General features: G+C 36.4%; 1 protein-coding gene across 2 annotated transcripts in view; it reads right to left on the bottom strand.

Annotated features, from left to right (window-relative positions):
• PLD5 (phospholipase D family member 5) overlaps positions 1-24,571 on the bottom strand; it is a 166,804-nt gene that overhangs the window by 85,561 nt on the left and 56,672 nt on the right. The window contains exon 2 of one of the 2 annotated variants that reach the window (XM_014951197.1): positions 8,798-8,934. In XM_014951197.1, coding sequence (XP_014806683.1) covers positions 8,798-8,934 — 137 coding nt within the window. Of the gene's footprint in view, positions 1-8,790; positions 8,935-24,571 lie in introns of both variants that reach the window. The other variant, XM_014951198.1, reaches the window with a different exon arrangement.

The following is a 24,571-nucleotide window of genomic DNA, read 5'->3' as shown; positions in this document are numbered from 1 at the left end:
ATTGCATCTGGTTAAAATGGTTAAAACTGCATCTATTAAAACTTGTTGCATCCAAGTTAAAACTTGAGGGGAAAAAAAAAAAAATTAAAAAAAAGGGAAAATTGATGGGTAAGTCTCTGGCCAAGATGCCAAGATGGAGAGATTGTCTTTCCAAAACAGACACAAGCTTTGTAGCTTGACAAAGTAGTATTTATATGGCTACTGAAACAATGTTTTAGCCTGATGCACTTAACAACAACCAAAGAAAAATAAAAACTGCCCTCACTGCTTCAGATTTTAGTAGAAAGCATTAACTGAGTCATTTGTAATTACTCTGTACAGAGAACTCTATGGAATATTTTAATAGCAATATGCTGCCTCTCAAAAAAGACCTGAAAACATCAAAATATCCTCAAGTGTTAGAACTATATTTCTAGCAGGAGCACTACCACGTGCACATGTCCAGAGCAGTACCTCTGACATAGAATCACTTGGCTATACAACCCAGATATTTATATGACTCTTGTCAAGAGTGGCTTTGTGCACCTCACTGTTTTTTCCTTTCCCATCAGTACTGAACAACTCTCTTCACATGCAGACAGATGAGTCATTGGGAAAAAGAATAGTTTGTCTCATATCATACAGAGGTTATATCTCTACTGCTTTGCCAGACCATATCCAAAAAGTTGCTATAGTGAGAGACTGGCTCCAGTCTCTGGCAGTCTGTCTTTGCCCAAAGCTCGAAGGTGTTTAGCATATCATTAAGGTGACTCACATACATCTATAAAACGTACCAGACTGAGCAGCTCCTGGAGATTGTCACCATCCCAGCAGTGCTGGCTGCATGCTTGAGAAGACATTTCTACTAGTCCAGAACTGCAGCCTCCGTTGCCCAAAATACAACACCCCTAGCACCCTCTAGTACGTTTGTTGAACTCGAAGTCTGCCCACTCTCCACCAGCATCTGTAATGAGCTGCAAAAAAGGCACTGCCGACCTAATACGAGTGACTCAAAAATGGACGAAAAAAGAACTACTAGTTTTCGCAGTGTTTGAACAAAAATCACATGGTGGCTGCACCTCTTCGTGCTGGTGACACATTTATTCTTTCTTTAAAGTTTTGTGATTAATTATGAAGCTTACCCATATTCATATTCTGCTAAGCTATTGGTAAAACTGCATTTTTTTTCTAGTGCTCAGATACTATTATTTTGGACACTGATTCAAGTCCAGCTGACTTGAAGAGGCATTTCATAAATGACAACAAGAAAAGCTAAAAGCTCGTTTTATTTTCCCAACAGTTTTTTTTTACAGAAGTATTTTGGGAGATCAATGAAGATCAATTATCTATATGCCTGCCAAATTGACAAAACTTACCAGAATATCATCTGTGGTCATATGTATGAGTACAACTTATTTATTCTGAGAGTTCCAAGCAGATCTTGAAAAAACAGTAAAAAGCCAAAGTCAATGCTTTTAATGTGTCATTAAATATCCATCACAAGTTTAGTCTGAGGTAAGATGAATCCTCCCACTCATATCAGAAAGCACGAAAATCACTGATGGCTCTTGGAAGAGCCATTTCAACACTAAGTATGTGAAGAAACCAGATTTAACATACCAGATTATGATGCTGTCAGTCATGAAAACTCCCTTTGAGCTATAGGATAATTTTGCAATAGTCTTATTTGGAAAGGACTGGTCATTAAATATAGAATAAATGACCTATAAAGAATTGCATCTGGCAGACACCAAGGCTGGTATTTATGCACTTTTTTTTCTGTTGTCAGGTTGACAGAAAGTAAATTCATTAAGGAAAAAATATAAAACATAACATGAAAAAATTGTAATGGCAATAAGATGGATCAAGATCTCAAATGCATTTTTTCTTCTTCAAGACAATTGGGTGTAGGTAAGTTGAATAAAGGAATTAAAGATTAAGATAGGTTAATAAACAGAGAGGTTCAGCTGCCAACACACAAGAGTACTTTGTATCTAAAGCATTATGCACAGGCAGTGACACTGTGACACACTAGAAACATGCACATAGGGAGATCACATGAGAGACCACAGAGGGTTGCTTCTGGCTCTACGTATATCAGAACCCATGTATTAACAGAGGAGAAAAACAAATCAGGAAGAAAATCTTCAGAATAATAAAGAAAATCCCGATTGTTTCACCCAAGTATATCTTCCTGAAACACATACAGAGCATCTGAAAAAAAAGTCCTAACAAACCTCAAACATCAGTTCTCCTCCATGTCTTCCAGTGGGGTATTAACACCAAGAACCGCTGCTGTCAGACTACATCCTCAGTGCTCCAACTGGCAAAGTGTGCTGCCTGTGGCTGAAAAAGATAGCTCCAGCAAACCCAGCCAAATAGTACCAACAGCTCTGGAATAATGCTTAGGCTTCAGTGGGCACTGCAACTGCCTTTTCTTAACTGCAGCACTGCCCCAGTGCTCTGGGAGGCAGACCCAGCCATGTACTTAGCCGGTCACCAAAGGCAGTGTCTGGCCTGTCACACTTGTACTCCTGAGGAGTGCTGAGAGGGCACTCACAGTACCATCACAGACTAGACACAGAACTCAACACATCTACTGTAAGCTGACAGGATAATAAGTACCTGTTTAATATACTGCTCTAAGGGTGGAGAAGCAATTAAAAATAAATGGTGTCACTGGAACAGGTGCTTCCTAGGATCTGAGGTAAAGTCAGCCTAGATGAATGAATAAGTTACCCTGAAATACAGCACGAATTCAGCCAGATTATACTAGAAATTTTAGCCACTTTTGATACCTTTCCCACAGAGGAAAGGAAGAACAATTTATAAGGGAGCTTTATTAAGTTGGATAGCTATTCTCAACAGGTGGAATAAAAACCTCTCAAAAGCGTGGCAAATCAGTCTTCAAGATCAGAAGAATGACCAGTAATTTTAGATTTAATAATTCTATTTAGAGTAAGCTTGCTTACTATCTGGTAAAGAAAACGACTTTGGGAATTTTGTGAGTCCTTCTGGGATGATGTAATTTGAGTTTTCTGAATACATTAAGTTAAAAAGAAAAGGAAAAAAAAATAAAAAAAATAGATTTGATCATAGAGCAACACCAACACAGTACACAAGGAAAGGATACTCTGCTGCATGAATTGTTCCTTTATCCTACCTACACTGCTCAGGAACCTTCAAGTAATTAGAATTTGATTTCTATTAAGGTTGGAACATTTTCTCTGATGTGAGTTTACAAATTCACGAATGGAGAAACAAACACATATTTAAATATATTAACAGCCAAGAATACAAAATATGTCAATCTCTGTATTACATCCTGAACAGTGGTTAACATGACAGGAAAACCTGCCTTAAGGAGACTCTAAAGCTCTCTGTCCTAAACTTCAAAGGAAACCATTAGATTTAACTGAACAAAGAGTGGGAGAAAAATAATGGGTTTTGAATTTGGACAAAATGAGTTGAAGCTCAGACCTATTCATACCACGCAATTAATGATGAACTCTCTTCTGGCAGTAATACAAACAGAATAAGATCAAAACAGATCATGAGCTTTGGCACTCCTGTTTTAACTTGTGAAGATAATTTTTTTTTGTATCAGTGGAGGAACAGAGGAAAAAATTATCTTACTCTGCACAGATACCAAGGAACTGTTAATACAGTATCTTTTCCATTGAAATACATTTTTTAAAATGAAAAATAAAGGTAGGAAAAGTAGAGCTTCCTCTTGGGCAAGTTTGTTGAATTACTGATTTCTGTCCATGATGCAGGATGCTGAATGCTTTTGCAGGAGATCCACCAGCTCTTTGCAGTGTCCAGCCATAGAAACGTCAATGGTAAGGGTATTCCTTCTTTTGATGCAAAAATAAAAATGACTGCAAATATGGATTATCTTAAAAATTAAGTGGTTTCATAGCTCATTTTCTCCATCACCCCAAAACAAGAGGACAACAGTTATCATGTTGACAGAAGGCATTTTTATGCCAAGTGGCGTAAGTGTTTTGCAAATAGAAATCTTCAGTTGCTCTTTAACAGGCTTGTTTTCAAAATCTGAGCATCTTGTTCTGTTTAGACATTTAATTATTATGCCTGTCATAGTTTGTTTATTAAATACAAATCAGTCAATATAAACCTTGCTATGTTGAGAACCCACGCAGCTCAGAGAAAATCTCCCCCACACTCAGCCAGGGGCAAAGCACTTCCAAGGTAAACCAATGTAAGCGTGTGCTGCAGTGTGCTTACTTAAGAGTGCTGCAAAACCCTACTTGGTGAAATAGCAGAGAGGAGTTGAAGGAAAGATTTATAAATCTATAGGAAAAAAACCAATTGTGGGCATCAGTTGTGAGCCCTCTCTCACAACCTGAGCATAAAGAAACTTTTAATAACATTGAAAGCAACACACGCAGCACATAATAACTGATCAATGTAAGTAATTCTTGTATACGGATTTAATCTCTGAAATTCAGTGCTGCAGAGTATTGTTAAGATCTTAAGCTCAGCATTTCAACAGGAAGATTCAGCTCCTCTGCAGGATACCGAAATTAAGGAGGATACAAACCCTTATCAAAACAATCCAAATGATTTTTAAAGTAAACACAAACACTGTTAAAGTATCACCACCTACTTGCTATAGGGCAGAATTTGTCAAAGGCTCCCTACAATCACTAAGTGAACAAAATGGCTTTACCACTTCTGTCCTATAGAAAAGCAAATTCCTCAAACACAAATCCAACCACAAAAGAACATGTGCTTTCATCACATATTACTCTGAGGACAAAAGAAATGCTCAAAATAGCAAAATTGTGTCATCAAAATAGAATTCAAGACAGAATCTGCCTTGAAAACACACACAAGAAAATCCTTCAATTATCATCATCAGAGAAAAGCAAAAATTGCAAAAAAAAAATAATATTATAAATAATAAATAAAAATATATAAATAGAAAATAACAAAAGTTTTACTACACCCTAAACTTGGTAACCATGAAAAGAAGCTACCATTGTTTCTTTTTCTACCTTGCTATTCCTCAGCCCATCTCAAGGGACAGGGCCAAACCCACAGCCAGAGGCAGGAGCTATGCCAGCTGCTACTACTGCTTCAACGGATATTGGAAAAGCTGGTGAGACAAGGATAATTAAGGGCACGTGCAAATTCTGTAAGAACCCTAGCATGACTATCATAAGCAGCAAGCAGGAGAATAAGCATATCGAACAGCTTAAGCTACTGGTAATAAATCAAAATGACCACGGTTCAAACTCTTTGGATAACAGAGACCATTTCTTAATAGTTGTAATTTCTTCTGGTCTCCCAGATTGCCATTTTTAGAGTTTACCAGCCAGTTTCAACAAAGCCAAGTAAGTCTCAACTAACGTTATGTCAGAGGCTAGCCAAGATTTATTCACAATAGATCAGCCATTAAAAAGTACTATCTTCAAATTACAATAATCTAATTTTATAGATGCAGTGTCTAATGGACCCACAGCAAGACAGGCAAAATTCCCAGACTGCTAAGCATATCGTCTTAACCAGCCTCATTCATCAGGGCTGCCTAACAACATTACTGTTGATGTCTCAAGAGAATTATTTGTATCCCATACCAAGTTCAAACTGCAAAAACTCCACTTTTCACAGTCTTTTTTTTTTTTTTCTTCCTTATTCCTTATATGTCAATCAGTTGAAATTCCTTTTAATAGGCAGGGTCAAAAGCCATTTGTATTTTGTTAAGTCCAGCATTCTGAAATAAAATTTTGTGGAACAAAGCTAAGAGTGTACAGCACCCTCTGAAGTGAAAAGATGCCTATTAACAAACCTGGTTCAGCTGTAAAAAAGTAAAATAAAATGTCTACTTTCAGTCAGCAAGTCTCCCCACATATAAGTCACAGTATGAGAGTTATATGGGATAATATAAATATGTACAAACAGCATTATTTCATCTAAACCAAAAGAGTCTACAGTTAGTAGAGTTCAGATTCTAATTTCAGTTCTGAAATTTTACAAACCTATTTTTACAAACCTATTCTAGACCACAGCTCTATTTCAGACATATTTTCCTTTAAAATAAAAAGACAGAAATGAAATTGATTTTCAGAAGATGAGAGCCTTTAAAAATCATCAGTGAAGTTCTTCTCAAATCAATAGCATCCTTTCCCATCAAGCTTCCCCACAAATTCAATCAATTAAAACCAAAAAAGAATTCAAGGATCATATGTGTAAACTTTTATTTAACAATCACTTAATCTAAAAAAAAAAAAGACAATCTATTACCATTCCTTCTCCACACATCCTGGAAACATAAGCGCCTGTTCCTGAATTTCAGTGAAAGTACTCACACAGCAGAAATATAAGAATTCAATAATACTTGTCTTACTTATTAAAAGCGCTTACCCCCCAGTACTAAATATATTCCAGAGGCAGCAATTGATCTTACAGTGCTTCAGTTAAGTCTGCAATATATTTAACCCATAGAGAAGCCCAGTTTCATCATGTAGGGAAGGATTTGGTGTTAGAAGGTAGCAGCTGCCAGCACTTTGATACTGTTATTAGAAATGGTTTAGGCAGTTTATACACACAGCATTGATGTGCCTTATGGTTCAGACATTAGAAGCTAGATCATGCACTTGAGTCGCTCTGGGAAAGGCACCTTAAAATAGAGCTGAGGTCTGAGATCGCTTTTATCACTGCAAATGCAGAGCAGTTTCATTGACTCATGTTTAAAGTCAAAGTGCTGGATTTACTCCCAGGCTCCTCTAACACAGTCCAGGAGAAACAAGAGCGACACACTCCCATGAACAACTGAGCAAAGGCGAGTATTCTTTGGAAAGGCAGAGTGGTGTAACCCATACAAAGAGACAAAAGCAATTAATCTCTTACACACGTTACAAATAATATACTGGTTTTTCATAACACAGTACACTGCTCCCACTCTGTTTTGGTTTTCTGTTTGAAGAATACAAAGTGAAGAAGATTAAATTCTTCCTTGGTTCGGGCTATGCAGCTACCCAGAACAAAATCAGAGCTGTTTGCTGATACAACTAAGAGGAAAACGTAGTGCAGTAGTTGTTGCATGTACTGAAGTTGTGTGCAGCACACTGAAGCCAATGAGCAGAAAGACTTTCCCCTCTTCTGACCTAGTTCTGTCAGAGATTCACACATGGAGACAGTGGGTGTAGAGGTGACACATGCAGCATCTTTAAAAATTTTAGAAGGCAACAACTCACAGTGAAGAATACTTAAGACTCTGGTAGGGAAAGGAAAGCTAGCTGAACTCTGAAAAAATCAGATGAGATATTATAAGACTGCCCAGAACCGTAGGTGTACAAAAAGCGAACAGATTAAGGCCAAGACATTTTACAGAAAGAAAATAATGCTGGGAAAAAAGTTCAAGAAGGGTGGTGGGTTTCAGGACAAAGCTACCTGGTGCTCCAAGTATGTCCTATTTGAAAGAAGCTGCAAATGTAAATAATCTCATTCCCCCTGCCCTCTGTTCCCCCCCTTTTTTTAAGCAACATGTAAAAAATATTGTAAAAATCCAGTATAACTGCAAAAACATAATCTAATTTGCTGGATTTTGAATTGCTGCTGACCACACTGTGACAGGTGCAGCACAGAAAGGCACTTCCCCCAATGAGTTTTCAAGCAAAATCAACATAGAATAACAGAAATAACGAGAAAAGACTCAAACATTAATTTTCTATAAAATAAATATCAATTATCTCCAACTCACTGTAAACCGAGCCATTGGTAGCTGGGTAGATTCTGTACAAACAGTGGAACAGGTTTCCCAGGAAGGTTGTGGAGTCCATCCCTGGAGCTATGCAAAGGCCCAACTGCGTGTCCCTGAGCAACCTGCTGCAGCTGACCCTACACTGAGCAGGGGAATGGATTGGAGGATGCCCAGAGTCTTCTTCCCACTCCAGCAATTCCCTAATCAGATTAGAATGGATTTCTGAGACATTATTTAAGGATTACTGTTTTTCCACAAAATGAATTGGAGAGAGTGCTCTATATACATGTTAAAGCCTTGGAAAACAGCAGAATACAGTTGTAAAAGAAATCTACAAATGTTTGTTAAATCAGCTTCTGTCCAGTCTTCTGGGGGTCAGAAGAACATCTTGGACAATACCATGTAGGAAAAGCATTGGTCATCACTGATAAACAGATTCATGGAGGAACCTGACAGTGAGGAGCAGCAAAATGAAATTCAGAGTCTGGAAAAGAAAGGCCCAAAAAACCTAATCTCCTACTTAAATCTGAAGTTAAAAGATGTACACAACCATAGCAGGTGTCTGAGGCAAATCTTAATCCAGCACAGTCTATACTCCACTCTTTCCAACCGTATCATCAACTTTCTTCAGGGTCCCTAGGCAAGCCACTGTGTCCATTAGGGGAGTTCAACCAACAGGAATACATAAAAGGTCTCCCTACAAAAAGGGCAGCAGTCTGAGGTCAATAGTGATCCGGAGATAGAAAAGAGCTCTCAATGAAAGAAAGACATGACAGAGCTGGGGACTATGTGAACCACCTCAGTACTCATTTACTGAAATTTAATGGGCTTTGACCACGCTTACAAAATAACTGAACTAACACAAGGGTCTTGCTCAAAACATACCACCAGAAATAACTTCAAAAAGTGAGCTTTATTTTGGCAAACCAATCTCCAATCCCAGAAATCCAAAAGAAGAAACCATTTCTTCTGCTGTTACCTACTCTTCTCAATTACACCACATGACTATGGTAATTACTACATGCCATTATATAACATATACATGTTCTTGTCCCCCCCAAAAGAGAAGTTTTGTTTGTTACCTCTTACCGACAGTTATTTTGACAGTTCTTTTCTGAGAGTCCATCCTCATCTTCTCCCATAATATCCACTGCCGAAAATATCAGTGCAACCAGAATTGCAAAGCAGCATACCAGTGCAAAGATCACAATGCATCTTTGCTGGGACTGAAAGAGATTAAGATTAAAAAAGTTTTAATGGTGCAAGCACATTCCAGTCAGTGACCTGAGGCTCTAAAACTTTTATGTAAGATCTAAAATTCTTTTAAGATCTTACTGCCATAGCTGTCAACATGAAACACATCTCAGAATGAAAACACTCTCAAAACTGTCCTTCAGGTGTCACCTTGAGAGGCATTTTAAATCTCTCAGACATTGTTAAATAATTCATGTCATAAATGATATTCATAATTTAAACTGTTTTCTGTTTGTACCACAAGGAAAGCATTACACATTAAAATAATGATTCTTACATTAACTATGTATTTTCTGATTGTGCCTCACAGATAAAGTACACACTTAGGATGGCACTCAAAATTCTTGAGAGTTTTGTTGTGTTTGGCTGGAATAAAACATGTCATTGCAAAAACGCTGAAGAGCAAAGTCGGTTTTTTATTGCTACACAAAGTAACTGACATTGTTACTATGATTGTCACAGCAACTGAGACACTTTGGCAAGTCCTTGCCCCACAATACTTATCATAGAAGGAAAACAAATTCACAGATGATAGATGAGATTCAAGGAAACAATGGAAGACTGTTGCTCAATATGACGCCCTCCACATCTCAGATTTAACAATAAAACATGGCATAGCACTACCTTATTCTACAATATGAAATCCTTCAGTACTAAACCAGATATAACAGTGTAAACCTTCTAGAGAGAATCTCCTGACATGCAATTTAGACAGTTGCATGTATGTAAAATATTTTATTCTGAACCCAAATGTTCAAAAAGTGTATTTTTCTTCTGAAGAAAATGTGCACAAAGCCACACATACGTATATAAAAATATAAAAGTCTAACTTCTATTGTCATAGTTAACGTCTTAATTTTCATTATTGCCCTGCAATTAAAATATCACAAAGAAAAAAAGCTTTATAAAGGAATGGGAAAGTGGGAAAGTATACGGGAAAGTGGGGAAAGGAAGCAACATCATGCTTGCGGTTGAAAACCAACTTCATAGTATTTCCATTGTTCCTGACATTTTGTTGAAGAGGTAATGTTTCAGAGTAATAAGAATGTTTTCCCGTATGCATTAAGAAAAGGCCTGACTTTTTTAAAAAATAAGCATCTAAAACTTCCAAACTAGTGCACACCCTAGAAGAAATAAGCTCATGCATTTCAGAACAAATCAGATATAAGCATTTTATTTCAGTCTTTGAAAACCCAAACCACAGCAAACAACTTCTTCAGACAAACGGGAACAACTTTTCTGAAATTGTGAGAAATGCATCCTTTTACCTAACAGTAACACTGAAATTGCCACTTAGGTTTTATGCATATTTTAAATATAATGCATGCTATACACTGTTATACATTTGAAATACATGTTTAAATCTCTGTTTTCTAACACATTACTTAAACGAGAATGTAGCATAAGAAAATCTTTTCCAAACATTTACAAGGTCTACTTCTCAAACAAATAAAATGTGGACTTTTTTTTTTTCTGTTGCTAGGTATAATCATGGCAACGTACGGAAAGAATTAGAAATGACTGCATTTGGGTGTCCAGAACTAAGACTGCAGTCTGATGCACAGTAGGACTTTAGAGAAAAATGTTAAAGCATTGCCTCATACTACTGGCAAGAAAAACTAAGAAGTGCCAAAGACAGAGATATTCAGATCTGGGACACTGCTTTAGGCCATTTCTTCACCACGATGGCTCACACTCTTGCTAAGATGACCATTGTCTCATGTATTTTTTTTTTTACAGTTCTGTAAGTATATTTTGCAGAAACTGTTTGATTCCAAGTGCCGAGTCTATCACCATGGCAGCAAGACAGCAAATCTACTCTTGTATGAGCAAGCCAAACAGAACAAAGGCTCGTTCTCTAGCCCCTAAGAGCAGGGGATGTGACCCAGCGTGGCTCGCAATACTAGTGTTTCTTTTGCCTCCCAAACCAGGATAACTGCAACAATTCTACCCACTGGGAACAGTTCTGAGTCCATATTTTGAGCAAATTTGTAGCAATAAGCATCCTAACTACCACACAGTAGAAATCACTTCATGCCTTTGCTCTAGAGAGTAATGGCCATCATCTTTCCACATCGCCGTGCAAGCAGCAAAACAACTAGAGAGTAGCAAGGTCACTGAACCGGCAGGGTCCATGGTAGCCTTCAAGGCTGGGAGAGTACACATGGAAGCAGCAAGATATCTTTCAATAAAAAGAGTCCACAGTACCTCTATCACACATGTCATAAATGATAAAATAGCCCTAAAAACCTTTTTAACCAGCTTAAAACTTAAAGCTATATAAAACCTATGCTGTATCAAAAATGATACAGTATCACAAGAAGGAAGGAAAAAAAAAAAGAAAGGAGGTGCAACAGATGCCTTACATTCACCTTTAATATCAAGAAATTTTATGGTAGCAATTTCTAGTTGGTTATGTTCAACGAATATGGAAAGGGGAGGCCAAAAGAACTCTGAATAGATACTCCCAATCTAGCTTTAATACCCATTGCACATTAGTTTGGAGAATGTATTCAAGGCTTCTTGAGTTCTGTGTTTTAGCTGAAATTTGTATAAAGTTTTAATCCCTGTTCTTTCAGTTCTGCATGCGTACAGCTTGTCAAGCTCTGCAGTTTGACTATGTCTGACTATGAGCAGCACAAAGTTAGCACCACTAGTAAGACCACTGCTATTCTATCACCACTAAAATAGATAGAACTGCATAGATTTAATGATCTAATTTACTGCTCTTCTTTATACAGATCCTTTATATTATTCATTTGTTTTTGACAATTATAACAGATTAGCTATTTCTCCTTAAGTACTAGCTTAACAGTATTGTTACAAGTAGTGTAGGGACCTTGTAAATACACACACACACAAAAAAGAAGAACCTTTTCAAACTGTGACAATAGCATTTTTAATTTGGAATAAGGATAACATAAAATATTAAATAAAAAAACCAAAATTTCCAAGTCTGCAATTCTCTTACCCTACATTTTTAGTCACATGACTGAAGGTTCAGGTAAAGACCATTTAAAAAAAATTATACAGCTAATAAGGAGGATTTTGAATGGTTTTACAGTTCATCTTGAATTTACTCCTGCTGAGTGGTGATTTTTTGATTGCTTTTAAATCTATAGATTCCATTACAAATGAATACTTGGATATTGCTTAGATTCAAACGGATGGTTATATTAGAAAACAAAGACTAAAAATAGCCGCAGGCACCAAACAAGTTTTCTGAGCCTTTCTTCTCACAATAGCAATAAATTTTAATTTCCATGCACTAATGCCATACTGCGGGCAATTTTCTAATAGGTTTTTTCTAATTAAAATAGACTAGAACTGACCATGTCACTATTGCATTATAGCATCCGTGTGTGCTTCTGTGCATGTGTGTGCACATGCAAGTACTAGCAGGCTTCTTGAAAGAATTCAAAATAGAATAGCTTATGCCATAGGCAGACTAAAAGGAATCTGCTAGATTTGCTCTTCAGACTCTTGTGTTGGTGGCCTTGGGCAGACTGTTTGCTTCATGCTATGTTGTTTGTATCCCCTTGGCAACAGGTATCCCCCTCAGACCTAACTTATTGCTTCCTTGGGTAAATTGGTAAAACCTTCTGTGTTTAAGCTTTCAGTCTTCAAAACTTTATTACAGAGGTAAGGGTTGGGGAGGGACCGCTAAAGCTTATGTAGTCCATCTGTCCTTATATATGCTTAATTTATATAAATCTTAATTCTAACAGATATTTGCCCAACCTGCCTCTAAAAATCTGCAATTGAAAAAGATCCTACAGTCTCTTTAGGCAACTCATCCCACATATTGGTACCTTATTGATGCCTAACTTAAGCCTTTTATGCTGTAATATATTTTTTTCCTTCCCATATTCACTGAAAATGGAGAACAGGGTATTTCAGCCTTTTCTGCTGCAGTCTTACATAATTGAAGACTGCTAGAGATGCTGAGGTCTGGACTCAGACCATTTACTAGCTTGACTGGACCTGTCGCAGGACAACCATAGCTGAGTTTCACTCTTAACAGTGTGGAGATCTCTCTGCTGTAAGCTCAGAAAGTCTGTTACATGAAAGATTTCTTCAGAGCTTATGGAAGATCAGGAAGGAAACTCCTGCAGGAACAAGGACTATCAAAAATGCTGCTATTTTCTGCTTCATGAGCAAAACTTGTTTCTTGCACCTGCCTCTTCCACCTTGAACAATACCTACCTTAAAACAAATCTACCAAAACACTCTATTTATGAAAACAAAGCATGGTATTTTTCATGCTGTTATACCCCTAGGTAGAGAGCGAGAGGAAGAGCAAAAGCCACACCACAGGTATGCAGTGCAGTACTATTCAGACTAGATTTTAATCTAAGAAGGACCCTACCTGTTTAGTTATTATTAAGAAAAAGTACAGTCTATGTCAGTTAAAGTTGCATTAGAGCCTGTGCTACCCAGGCAGAATTTAATATAAGAGCAAGAAAGAAAGCAGCCTCCATCTTTACTGCACTCCTGTTTCTAAAAGCAACTCTCAAAGAACACTTCAACAACTGATAAAGCTTTCAGTTTCTTCACAAACAATAGGTATCTCTGTAACACACTGAATTTTATCAGGATTTTACATTTCCCTCAAAACAGTACAAAAACGTCCTTCTCTCCCCAAACGGGAGCCATGAAATTGCAATGCTACTGAGAAAACTGAGCACATAATAACAAAACATGTCATGGCTTTGAACCAGTGCTTTATTTTTATACCTATTTAAAGAATAAATGAGGCAATATTTATACAGCATGCTAATATGGAGTTCGTATCTGTCAGAAACACAGAGGCTCTAAGAGGTAGGTTTTCACATCTTCTGTCTTATCAGTAGTCTGCTCTTTTCTGCAACGTATCTGAACACCAGTGTGAGAACAAAAGCACTCATCTTCAACACCTGTTCCACAGCTCTTAAAATTCTGCTTACGAGTCGGGTTTTACGGCATGCTACAGTACATTTGCCAAAGACAGCAAGGAACCAGACTTCAAGAATTAGAAATCTTTCTTAAAATCATTATGTTTGTTTACTAGAGAAAAACATTACTATAAAGACAGTTTTCCCATCAATCTGGAACCCATATACAGTAATTGTCATTGTAGCCTTAAATCTCCCAGCTAGTATGATCAGCACAAACCAACACTTAAGATTCTATTAAACAAAAATAGGAAGAAACTAATCCAAGAGTGCTAAAATAAGTTAAATATTTTCATACTGCCTGGGCCTAGTGAGCATCATCCTTGATATTTAAGGTAGAGGCTGAGGCTAACGGAGAACTTTTAGCGCTTACCTCTGAAAACTCAAGAGCCTGACTGAAGTATCAGAAGATTTGAAAAGCAAAAATGTTATCCATATTTAAGAAAAAAAAGAGGTGGGCAGACAACAGAAGTTGGGAAAAAATAAACTAGTTATTTCAACTTCAGTCTCTAGAAAATACTTGAACAAGTAATGAAGTTATTACATGTAAACACCTAGAAGATAAGAAATTTTGTCAAGAAAAAGTCACATCAATCAGTTTTGATTTCCATCTCTCCTAGTCACAAGCCTTGTTATCCTGCTGGTGAAGCTGAATATAACATATACTTTGATCTGTAATAAAAACAGCCACAGAAACTATGTTGAGATTATTATAGAAGCATAAAGCCGGTTGGAATATCATGCTCATTGGAAAAAATGGGAGGATGTTTTGGAAGCAGTTCAGAGGATTCTGATGTGTATCTGTTTTTGTTCATGTCTTCATTAACAATCTTAATTATGGACTAGAAATGAAATGTACTTATTAAATTTTCAATCAAAACAAAAGCAGCACAAATTGAAAGCATGCTGGAAGACTAGATTAAAATTTCAAAATGTTCTTGACAATTTAGGGGGTAGGTTAAGAAAAACATAGGTTAAAATTCAATTAAGGTAGCAGGTAGGAACAATCAGTTGCACAGATACAGGAACTGAGAAGCCATTAGGAAAAAGGATAATCAAAATGATTAATAGGCTGGAGCAAATGCTTTAGGAAAACAGACCAAAAAAGGGTAGGAGTCTGTAGTTTGTAGAGGAGAAGAAAGATGACCAAGTGGTACAAAATCATCACAAGACCATGAGGTACAGTGAAGGCAAAATTATTATTCACCAAGTATCACAATACCAGAAATAGGGCATGTTTATTGAAACTTGTAGGACTTAAGTTTCAAAAAGATGAAGTACTTTTTTATGAAGTGGATATTGAGTGTCTGGAATTTGTTGCCACGGGAGGCTGTGAAAGCAAACAGCAGCAGCAGGTTTAAAAAGAGATTAGACAAAGCCTTTGAAAATATGTTCAGAGCAGATGCTAGAGAAAACAGGCAGGGATGTGCCTTCTAACAAAGATAATGGGGGACATGCTATTGCCACTGTTAGACAGAGTACAGGACTAGATATGCCATGGGTCTGAACACTAGAATATACTTTTTACACTCTTAAATAGTTTCCCTTTTCTGCAAAAGGACCCACGAGTTATCATAAAGTACAACCTGAACATGAATCAATCATGTCATACTGTGCTGACTTACACCTCTGCATCCTGCTATAACGTTTGCACTGCATACAAGGCAAAAAATAATCCTTACCCTCTACTTCAACTTGGCATATTTTGTTCACCTTTCAAGACCACATTGGAGACAGTTTAGAGAAAAATTAACAATAAATATTTAGTCCTATAGTTACCACAGAAAGAAGAGAAGCATTTAAGAGTGAAGAAGAAGAGAAGCAGTTAATTCTTCAAACAACATTCTATAATTTCAGTGTTTTCCAAGCAAACAAGGCGTACGATATTACACTGTCTGCCCAGTTCTTTTGAATCTGTATTTGAAAGAAAGATTTATAGAAATGTATTTATCTCAGATATTTTACAAAATCTGGTACACAGGTAGAATTGGCTGAGAAAGACCCAAATTAGTGCCTCTACTTGGAGAAAGATGGTCCAAAGTTTTGCCTCCCAGACACACACAGCTCAGCAACATGGAGCCTCGTGGAGACAGGGATGGGGAGAATCACTGCCGCGGTGGGAGACAGAGGGGTTGAGGGCCCTGAGCACACACCTGCAGCAAAGCAGCTGTGTTGGTTTCACTGCTCACTGAACAAACAGTTGATCCAACAAGTCAGGCATATAACACACGGACAGACACGTTACTATAAATAGAAAACCAATAAACTACTTTGGAAGAAATCCAAAGCTTTAGGGGTTACTTATCTGAACCTCCTCCACACAAAGTACTATATTACAGAAAGCTATTAACATTCAGAATATGAGCTCTATAAGAAAAAAGGGTTTCCAGCACATGACCAACTAACCTCTAATGCATTTTGTTGACCAGACTTGGCATAAGAGCAGTGAAAAGCCTGAATACATTTTAGTGTTTGTGTGCTGTTTTCCCAAAATTGGGCCCTCAACATGATAGATCAACTCAGCCTTCAGCATAATGTAAGACAATACTACAATTTAGCAATGCCAAAAAAGAAGGTAATTTTCTACCCTAAAAATAACAGTTTACTCAAAATCAGTATTCTCCTGGAAAAAAAAACCCCAAACAAAAAACCACCAAAAAATCTGAACATGGCCTGAAGAACCAATTCAGAATACTATTAATACCTCATTATTTAAAAATACTGTAAACAGGACTTCTGTATCCTCATGTCTCTCTACACATCTTTAAACCTGGAGCCTCTAAGTAAGGATTCTTAGCACTGCTAGCACTAGACCCATTACTCCACCAGGAATTTTGCAAGTAAAAATTGCTGCGCTAGAGAAAGCTATAGTTGATTTATTTTTGCATTAGCACACTACCATATAATAAAAGACAGAGTACATTTAGAAAAATGAAACCAAACAAAAAACCCAAACCAACTGCTAGAACTAATGGCAACAGTGTTGGATTAACATTTTGGAGTGATCAAAAAAGAAAGATCGTAAAGTACACTGAAGGGAAGGATGGAGAGAAGAAAATATGTCAGAAAAGGGTGAGGGAAATTATGTCCAACATGGGGAAAAAAATCCAGCAACAGAAGTCCATGGTTCACAAAGGAGGAGTTGGAAAAAAAAAAAAGAAGGAAGCAGAAAGGTAAGAGAGAAGGAAAAAAATTATGAAAGACAAAACCAAGAAGCAGAAAGAAAAACTGAGGAATGAAAATAATTATAAAATTGAAAAGATACAAAAAGAAAAAAGGTAAAAAATTCAGATTAGCACTTGAGAGTCTACAAATCAGAACACTGCAGCTTAAAATAGTGTTACTAATATGTATACAGATACAGGGCTTAATTTTATTAGATCTTTTATGTACATAGACCTTCTATGTACAACTTTAGTTCACAACTATAATTAAAACAGAACTCAGTCTTCTTCAGAAATCAGGTGAAACACAGCAAATAACTGCTGAACAAACAAATGTTTAAAAGTCTGTTCTTTCCCATCACGAACTGGATCCTGCAAGGTAGTATTTTGAGAAAGAATTAAATTACTAAATACATCAAGATGCAAGCTAGTTTAGTATATTGCAGAACAGTCCATTTAAAATCAGTTATACTCATTGAAGACAGGTGGCTGGGGGGATCTATCAGGTGAGGCCTATAGTCTACAAGTCCAGGTATCAGCAGGCGCTGCGGTTGTCTGGTTGCTTGCAAATTGCTTTGCAATTTTACACCCTTTATGTATGACTCTGGAGTGTACAGCATAGCAGGCCAAGCAGTTGGTAACCCTACTTCTTTCCACACCTAGTTTAAATTTTATGTTGACAGTCTTATCTCCTAATGGAAAACTAGACTGAAATATCAGAATCCCCACAAATCAGAATTGTCTGCAGACACTGAACAAGAAAATGCAGTAACTTGCCATATTGCATCTGCCTCTAGCTAGCAATTCTCTTGTTTTCATACTCAATAGGAAAAAAAAATAATGGTCCACATTACTACTGTCTTTTCCACACTTTCTTTGCATTCATCATAATCACATTTTTCAGTTAACACTGACCCATGAATTTCTTAAACCTCTTCTGGAATGAACTGTTCATTGTACACTTTCAACTTTTAATCTAAAGACTAATCATGTTTATACTAAAGTGAAATGGAACATTTTAGATTACAAAGAAGGGGAAAATTACACTTTTCTTATTAGTTGCCAGTGAAACATGCTCAAAACTTTTCCCCTTAGACAGTCAGGTCCATTTTAAACATCTCACCAAGAAAGGAAAGGCGTCCCACATTTGAAGTACCTGAAGTCATGCATTTAACAGGCGTAACACATAATTTCAGGTTTTATTTCCATTTTGTCACCTTTGAACACCAAAATGAGCTGGACCATTGCAGTGGCAGCACAAGTCAGCTAAAATGACTCCAGAGCAATTCTATCCCACTCCACAGGATCAGTCTAATACACGTTGCTCTGGCAGCACAGTTGTGCACCAAACTAGCCAGGACTGCGGCAACTGTAAGACAGCTGTAGCTCTTCAGGTAAAGCTCCAAAAGGAGCAAGATATAACAGCTCCAAGTGTTGTAAATTTCAGAAAAATCCTGTCATGCTATTAAGGCATGTTCCAGCCTAAGGAAAATATGTTGAGATGGTAACATCCAGCAATTCAGAACACTAACAGTCTGAATCCAGGACAAGCAGCACTTGGGGTCAGAAGACAGGACAAGGCGTGCTCTGGCAAACTGTGGGATTTACCATTGCAGAACACAATAAACAAACTTTTATGTGTAAAGGACCTTTTCAGAGAAAATAGAGTAAGCCTAACAATGTCAGTGCAAGTATGTCCATGTCAGATTATTCCATACCAGTTTGGCATCCAAAAAGCACCTAAACATCTCTGTGGGTCTTACCTATATCTATGCCGTGTTCTCTGAAATCAGTGAGCATCTGAAATGTAGATTCTGGTTCCAGGACAGTTATTAAATGTATAATTATTTTTTTGTATATATTTTCTTAAATACCCGTATTCATACACACAGACACCCCACATTAATAACAATGACTGTTAACAGCCACACAAATCTGACTATAAATTACAAGAAAAAACTAGTAGTATGTTAGATTAGTTATGTATGTTTATTTGTGAAGGCAAACCAGACTATATACAGATGAATACACTGATTTTGTACTTTTGATCTCTAATTTAGAAGTGCAAATGCCCCTGTTGTTTTTAAAAGTAACTATAATTCATTTTAGTACTCTAGTAACTGTGGGGAAAAAAACCCTAACCTAGTGACATAGTTAAGTAACCTAAAACTTGCCAACAGCACAGCATCAACTGAAAAAAAAACACAAACAAAACATTTCTTTCAAAAAAGTGTTTTATCTAAAATGCCGCTAGTAAGACTTTATGATAAACTAATTGAAATTTAAAAGTCATGAAGAAATTTTTTTTTTCCCAATGTTGGATATGTCAGTTTTGGCAAATTAAATTATCACGTGTATGGTCAAGCTTCTTGCACATAGCCTTTCATTGTTTTTTCTAAGATTCTTTCAAAAAGAGACAAGACCAAAAAAAAAACCCACACACTTAAAAACAAGAAATTGTGGCCACTGGCACATCAACATCATCAGGGAGGCTGTTAGACACAAATTTGAGCTCAAATTCACCATTCTACTTGGAGCACTTTTTTTCTTAGCCAAATTAACAAGGCAAAATACATTACCCTGAAATTTTTCCACTGAGTTTTAAGCATTTCAACCTGCTTGAGGACAGGTTAAGAGTGCGTGTACCACCAATAACAACATCATGGTAAGTCCCGACAAAGCAATTGTTCTACAGTCAAAGGCTGGTGGTGCAGCTGAACCCAGAGGTACTAACTTGGTCTGTTACGTGAATCATAAATTGCCAGTTTCCCTTTCATAAAGTTTAAAAGATTTCAAATGACTTTTTTTTTTTCTTTTTTTTTAAGAGTTTGCTCTTATTTTTACTGATGAGACACACTTAAGGAAAAAGTTTTATTAACACTATTATAAATTGACACAAGTTCATGAAATGAAATTATCTCATACAGGAAGCATTTATTTTTAGCTCATTCTGAATTCCTAACTACGCTATCAGTACATATTGAAATAATAGATTTGCCATTAGGCCAAGCAAGATAACTCCATTGTCACAGAGAACACAATCAATGTGACATTCACAATAGGAATTATATTCTACTTTTAAAAGAGATAAAGGAAAATAAAGAGGGCCTTATGATCCATAGCTAATTAGAGATATAAAGGTAAACTAGCTAATTATAGTGATTAAGTGTATCTGATCTATGCTTTCTTTCTTATGACAGATCTGAGAGCTAATTTAGTTACCATGTTTTTTACCCTATAAAATTCTGTATTTGAATTAAATGACAGTATTTGTAACTTTTATATCTTAAGTAATTCTACTTGATTCTATTCCTTTACTGGCTAGAAAATATGTAACATTATGAGTAAAGATGGGACTGCTGTATTGACTTTGGTTTCTGGGAACTCAAAATTATATACATAACTGATCCCTACTATCATTTTTGGAAATAGCAAACAAAGCTATTTGGTCCAGATCATTCCTTTGGTTTCGTTGGGTTTTGGTTTTTGTTTTTGTTGTTGTGTTGTTTTGGTTTGTTTTGTTTTTTAAATGAAAGCAATTCCTAGCAAAGTAGAAATGATTTAGGTGAGGAAAAAATAAATTCCTCAAAGTTTTCAATGACCAGAACGTCTGGTGCCAGCTACATGTAATAAATTTTAATGATAAGTCTTATTGATTCAAAAATATTTGATCAGAAAGGCTTTCCCTGAATCACAATGACGGAACAAAGATTTGAATATTTACGATGAGAATAAATTTATAAGCACACATGAATATATAACAAACAAAACGAGAGCACCAAGAGAAAAAAAAAATGTTAAGAACAAACAGGAGCAGACCTTTAAGACCTCCAATTTTGTACTTCTCTCTACTGTAATCCCTTTCTGGATAAGACCTGTTACAGTGTTCTCAATATACCTCATTTTTGTAGGAGTATTTTTGCTACCCCTCCTGGAATTGACACAGACCACTATGTGTGGTGAATCAAGTAAACTGGCCAAAGTAAATTGTTCCTGGATGTCCTCTTCTGGTATGTTGGGATATGAAGGTGTCCTGATTTACAGCCTTTCGTCAGGTTTTGTTTCTCTGCCTTGTTTTTCTCACTTATTACCTTTGTGGAAAAGGCTTTTGTCCTACTCTTTCTTAGTCTAATAATATATTATAGTATTATTCTATCAAATTGGGCCAATGCCTATTGTTCTATTATCTAGTCAAAACATTTATTTTGGTTTTCTTACACTGTTTATATGAGATTTTAAAAAAAGAAAAAAAAAATTTCCACAACATTATATATAGGGATTATCTGTCAACTTAATAACTGACTGAGCGTGCATTAAAAAATGTTAGCTTGGCTTCCCAATAAAGTAAAAAAACTGAGATAAAGACGAGCCTTGAATACAAAATAACCACACAGTAATTTGACATGGTGGAGGCACACATCCCTTGCTGATGTTTCAATGACCTTGAAAGGAGAGGAAGTGTGTCACACCTCACCAATAGAAGTGATGATGTATCAGAGAAAGTTCCAGGAAAGAGTATCTGCATGCCAAACAGTGTCACTAAGAGTTATCACCTTTCATCCTACTGTGAAGTCCAATATTTTTCTTGAACAATTTTTTTACCCGTTTCTTTTTTGACAACAAACTTCATTGGGAATACTCTCTTAGGAGGAAAACAAAATTATTTGCAATAAAAGTCTCTCATAGCAGACAATCAAGGGAGGAAAACTGTTTTGGGCAAAGGTTTGTACTCACTACACCTTGCAAAGCCTTTCTAAACTGCAAAATAAAGTACAGCTCAAGTTTTCAGTTTAACACCAAGGCCCTAACACAGCAGAAGCATCTAGAGAAAGGTGAAGAGCTTTATCTGGAAAAATCTCTGTCTCAGAATGGCAGTTTCATGTCCAATCTAACAATAATTTAGTAGAAGCGCTCTCTCAAAAAAAGTAGCCATTTTGTAAAGTTCTATAAGATTCACAGACATCTCCATTTCATCTGCCACACTGTCATAAATTTTCATATAATAAGGTTCCAGGAGTCTCAACATATGGAATTTTGCTCATTTTCCAGAAGGTAGCAAAATGCTAAATAATTGCTAGCACTTTGGAATTTGAGATATGTAGATCTTATACAGTCATATTATATTAATTTGTATTTTAAGTTTTCTCCTGAAAGCAATAGCTGTAAAACATGCATGCTGCACTTACAAAAATCAAGCTTAGAGTCTAGATAGTTTTTGTATGCATTGCTTAAGGCTAAAATGTGTTTCACATGAATAAAAACCCATACAATGTTTATTGTGTACTGTTAAAATAATAAATGAAATTCAAGTAAAATTGCTTTCTGAATGTGTAACATTTTAACATATAAAATTCTAAGCAATGCACATGGATACTCTACTACTCACAAACAGCAAACTCAGATAATATAAGGTTGAAAAAATTTCCAGATTATGCTGTGTCACCATGTGTCCCTGTACATACTTGTTGAGACAACAGTGGCTCTCATAATTCCTAATTTACAGATCCCCTCTGTATAGGAAATGTAAGCCCAATGGCAACAGGCTTGCTTTTCCTAGTTTTCTAGCATTTATAAAGAAAATTAGTAAAATGTCTGGTGGTATAGATACACTACGTATGTGTCTTCTTCAAAACAAACTATTTTGATTCTGTCTTTCTGGGAGAATACACAATATCAGAATAAGACAAGACAGACGTACTGTGAAAGCTATATGAAAAGCTGCGTATATGCTCATACTATCAGCTGATTGATACTCCACATTCATGTCTATGTAGATTTTATTTCTAAATTGCGGGTGTTTATTCCCATATAAATCTATTCAGTGATTTCCACAAAAATAATTACAGAAAGCATTGCTCCACAAACTAAAAAGGTTAATTTTGTTAACTGACACGCATTGAATGAATTAATGGTAGCCAAGCAAATTAATAGATATTTTTGCTGGCGTTAGTAAGAAATATGCACATATACTCTTATATGTCCTACAAAGCTTATTTTTGGGCAAATGCCATTGTATATCAAAAGCATAGAATAGTATTTCCCAGACTTTCTGGGTCACTGAAACACTCCCAGGCCTCAAGAGCTGTAATAGAGACCTGTACCTACTTATCAACGCAACGCAATTGCAATAAAAGTGAAGTAAACAGTAACATTTAATACAGTTTAGCGGGTGAGACACAGATTTTTGTAGGTCATCAGTGCTGTTTGGACTACACCCTACAAAATGGCACAGAGAGAGTTTAATGATCTGGGGTCAAAGTTACCTCGTCCTATAGAGGAGAGAGATATAGAAGCTGCACACTGAAACCTAATTCTCCAAACGAACAGCAGAGGTGTTTGGAATATGTATTCTCAATACATAGCAAAGGACAAAATTTCATAGCAGCTTTAAGCTAAAGACACGCATATGCACACTTTATAGGCATAAATGTCCACACTGAGGTATTATATCACTAAGAACGACAAATGCTTTCAAGTAAGCTTCCAAATGAGCCACACTTGTCACTGTTTAGAAAAGAGTTGCCGGAGACAGGGTTGCTCTGAAATGCTACGCTTATCCACAAAAGAGCCATGAAGCTTGCTAGCACACTCCCAATGCAGATTTAACTCACGTTCCCCATTTTCATACTGATGGCAAACTTCCCATCTGCTCCTGCTCTTCTCTACTCCCCACCTTTTTTTTTTATTGAATTTGCTATTGGCTTTGAACAAGCTCCTGTCTGTAACAGCAATTTTACCACTGCCTTTAAAAGGAACAAGGCTTAACTCAATATTCAAAAAGCATATTTAATTGTTTTTATATTGCAAAAACAAAAAAATCAATTTTGAATAAAAAAATTGATTTTTTTTTTCAAATAATAAAACTGTAGCCTTTTTCTTTCAAGGGGCGTTAAACTGCAGACTTTAATCACATAAAAGTCACTCATTCACAACAACCATTTTTAGGGACAATATGCACTTCACCGTTTAAAACCTTTGTCTTCAGTTCACTGTCTGTCTATGACAACTCCAGTTCCCTATGGACCTAAAGGCATAATTAGATCTGTGCCTAAGCCAAAACTCATCCACTTTACTGAGCTCAAATTCAGATTTTGCCAAGGACATAAAACTGCAACTAAAATCTACCACATTCATTTAGCCACATTCAGAATGTACAGCCAGGTGGCAACACCATAGTTCAAGCACTTCTCCTGTTTAATATGGTTCTCTGCTAGGCAAACCTCTTGATCTGATTTTGAGATTGTTCTAAATATATAAAGAAACACTATCCATACATCAGATATGGTGTACAGTCATCAGCTTGATTTAGACTTCGAATAAAAAAGTTTTGATCAAAATTTAATAGATGATTCAAAGCATCCTGCATCTTATATAATATTCACATATTACCCTATTACATATTACCAGGAAGAGGTGGCATTTTGATTTTCTGTTGTTGCTAAGACTTTTTGACAGATTTATAATTTTCTTTGTCCCTTTCCTCTGTGCCATTCTTCAAAGGCCCCTCCGCA

This window comes from Calidris pugnax, unplaced genomic scaffold (genome assembly GCF_001431845.1).
Source record: "Calidris pugnax isolate Ruff unplaced genomic scaffold, ASM143184v1 scaffold24, whole genome shotgun sequence".
Classification (NCBI taxonomy): domain Eukaryota; kingdom Metazoa; phylum Chordata; class Aves; order Charadriiformes; family Scolopacidae; genus Calidris; species Calidris pugnax.
Note: the sequence above shows the minus strand (reverse complement) of the source record. Positions and strands in the feature narration are given on the sequence as shown.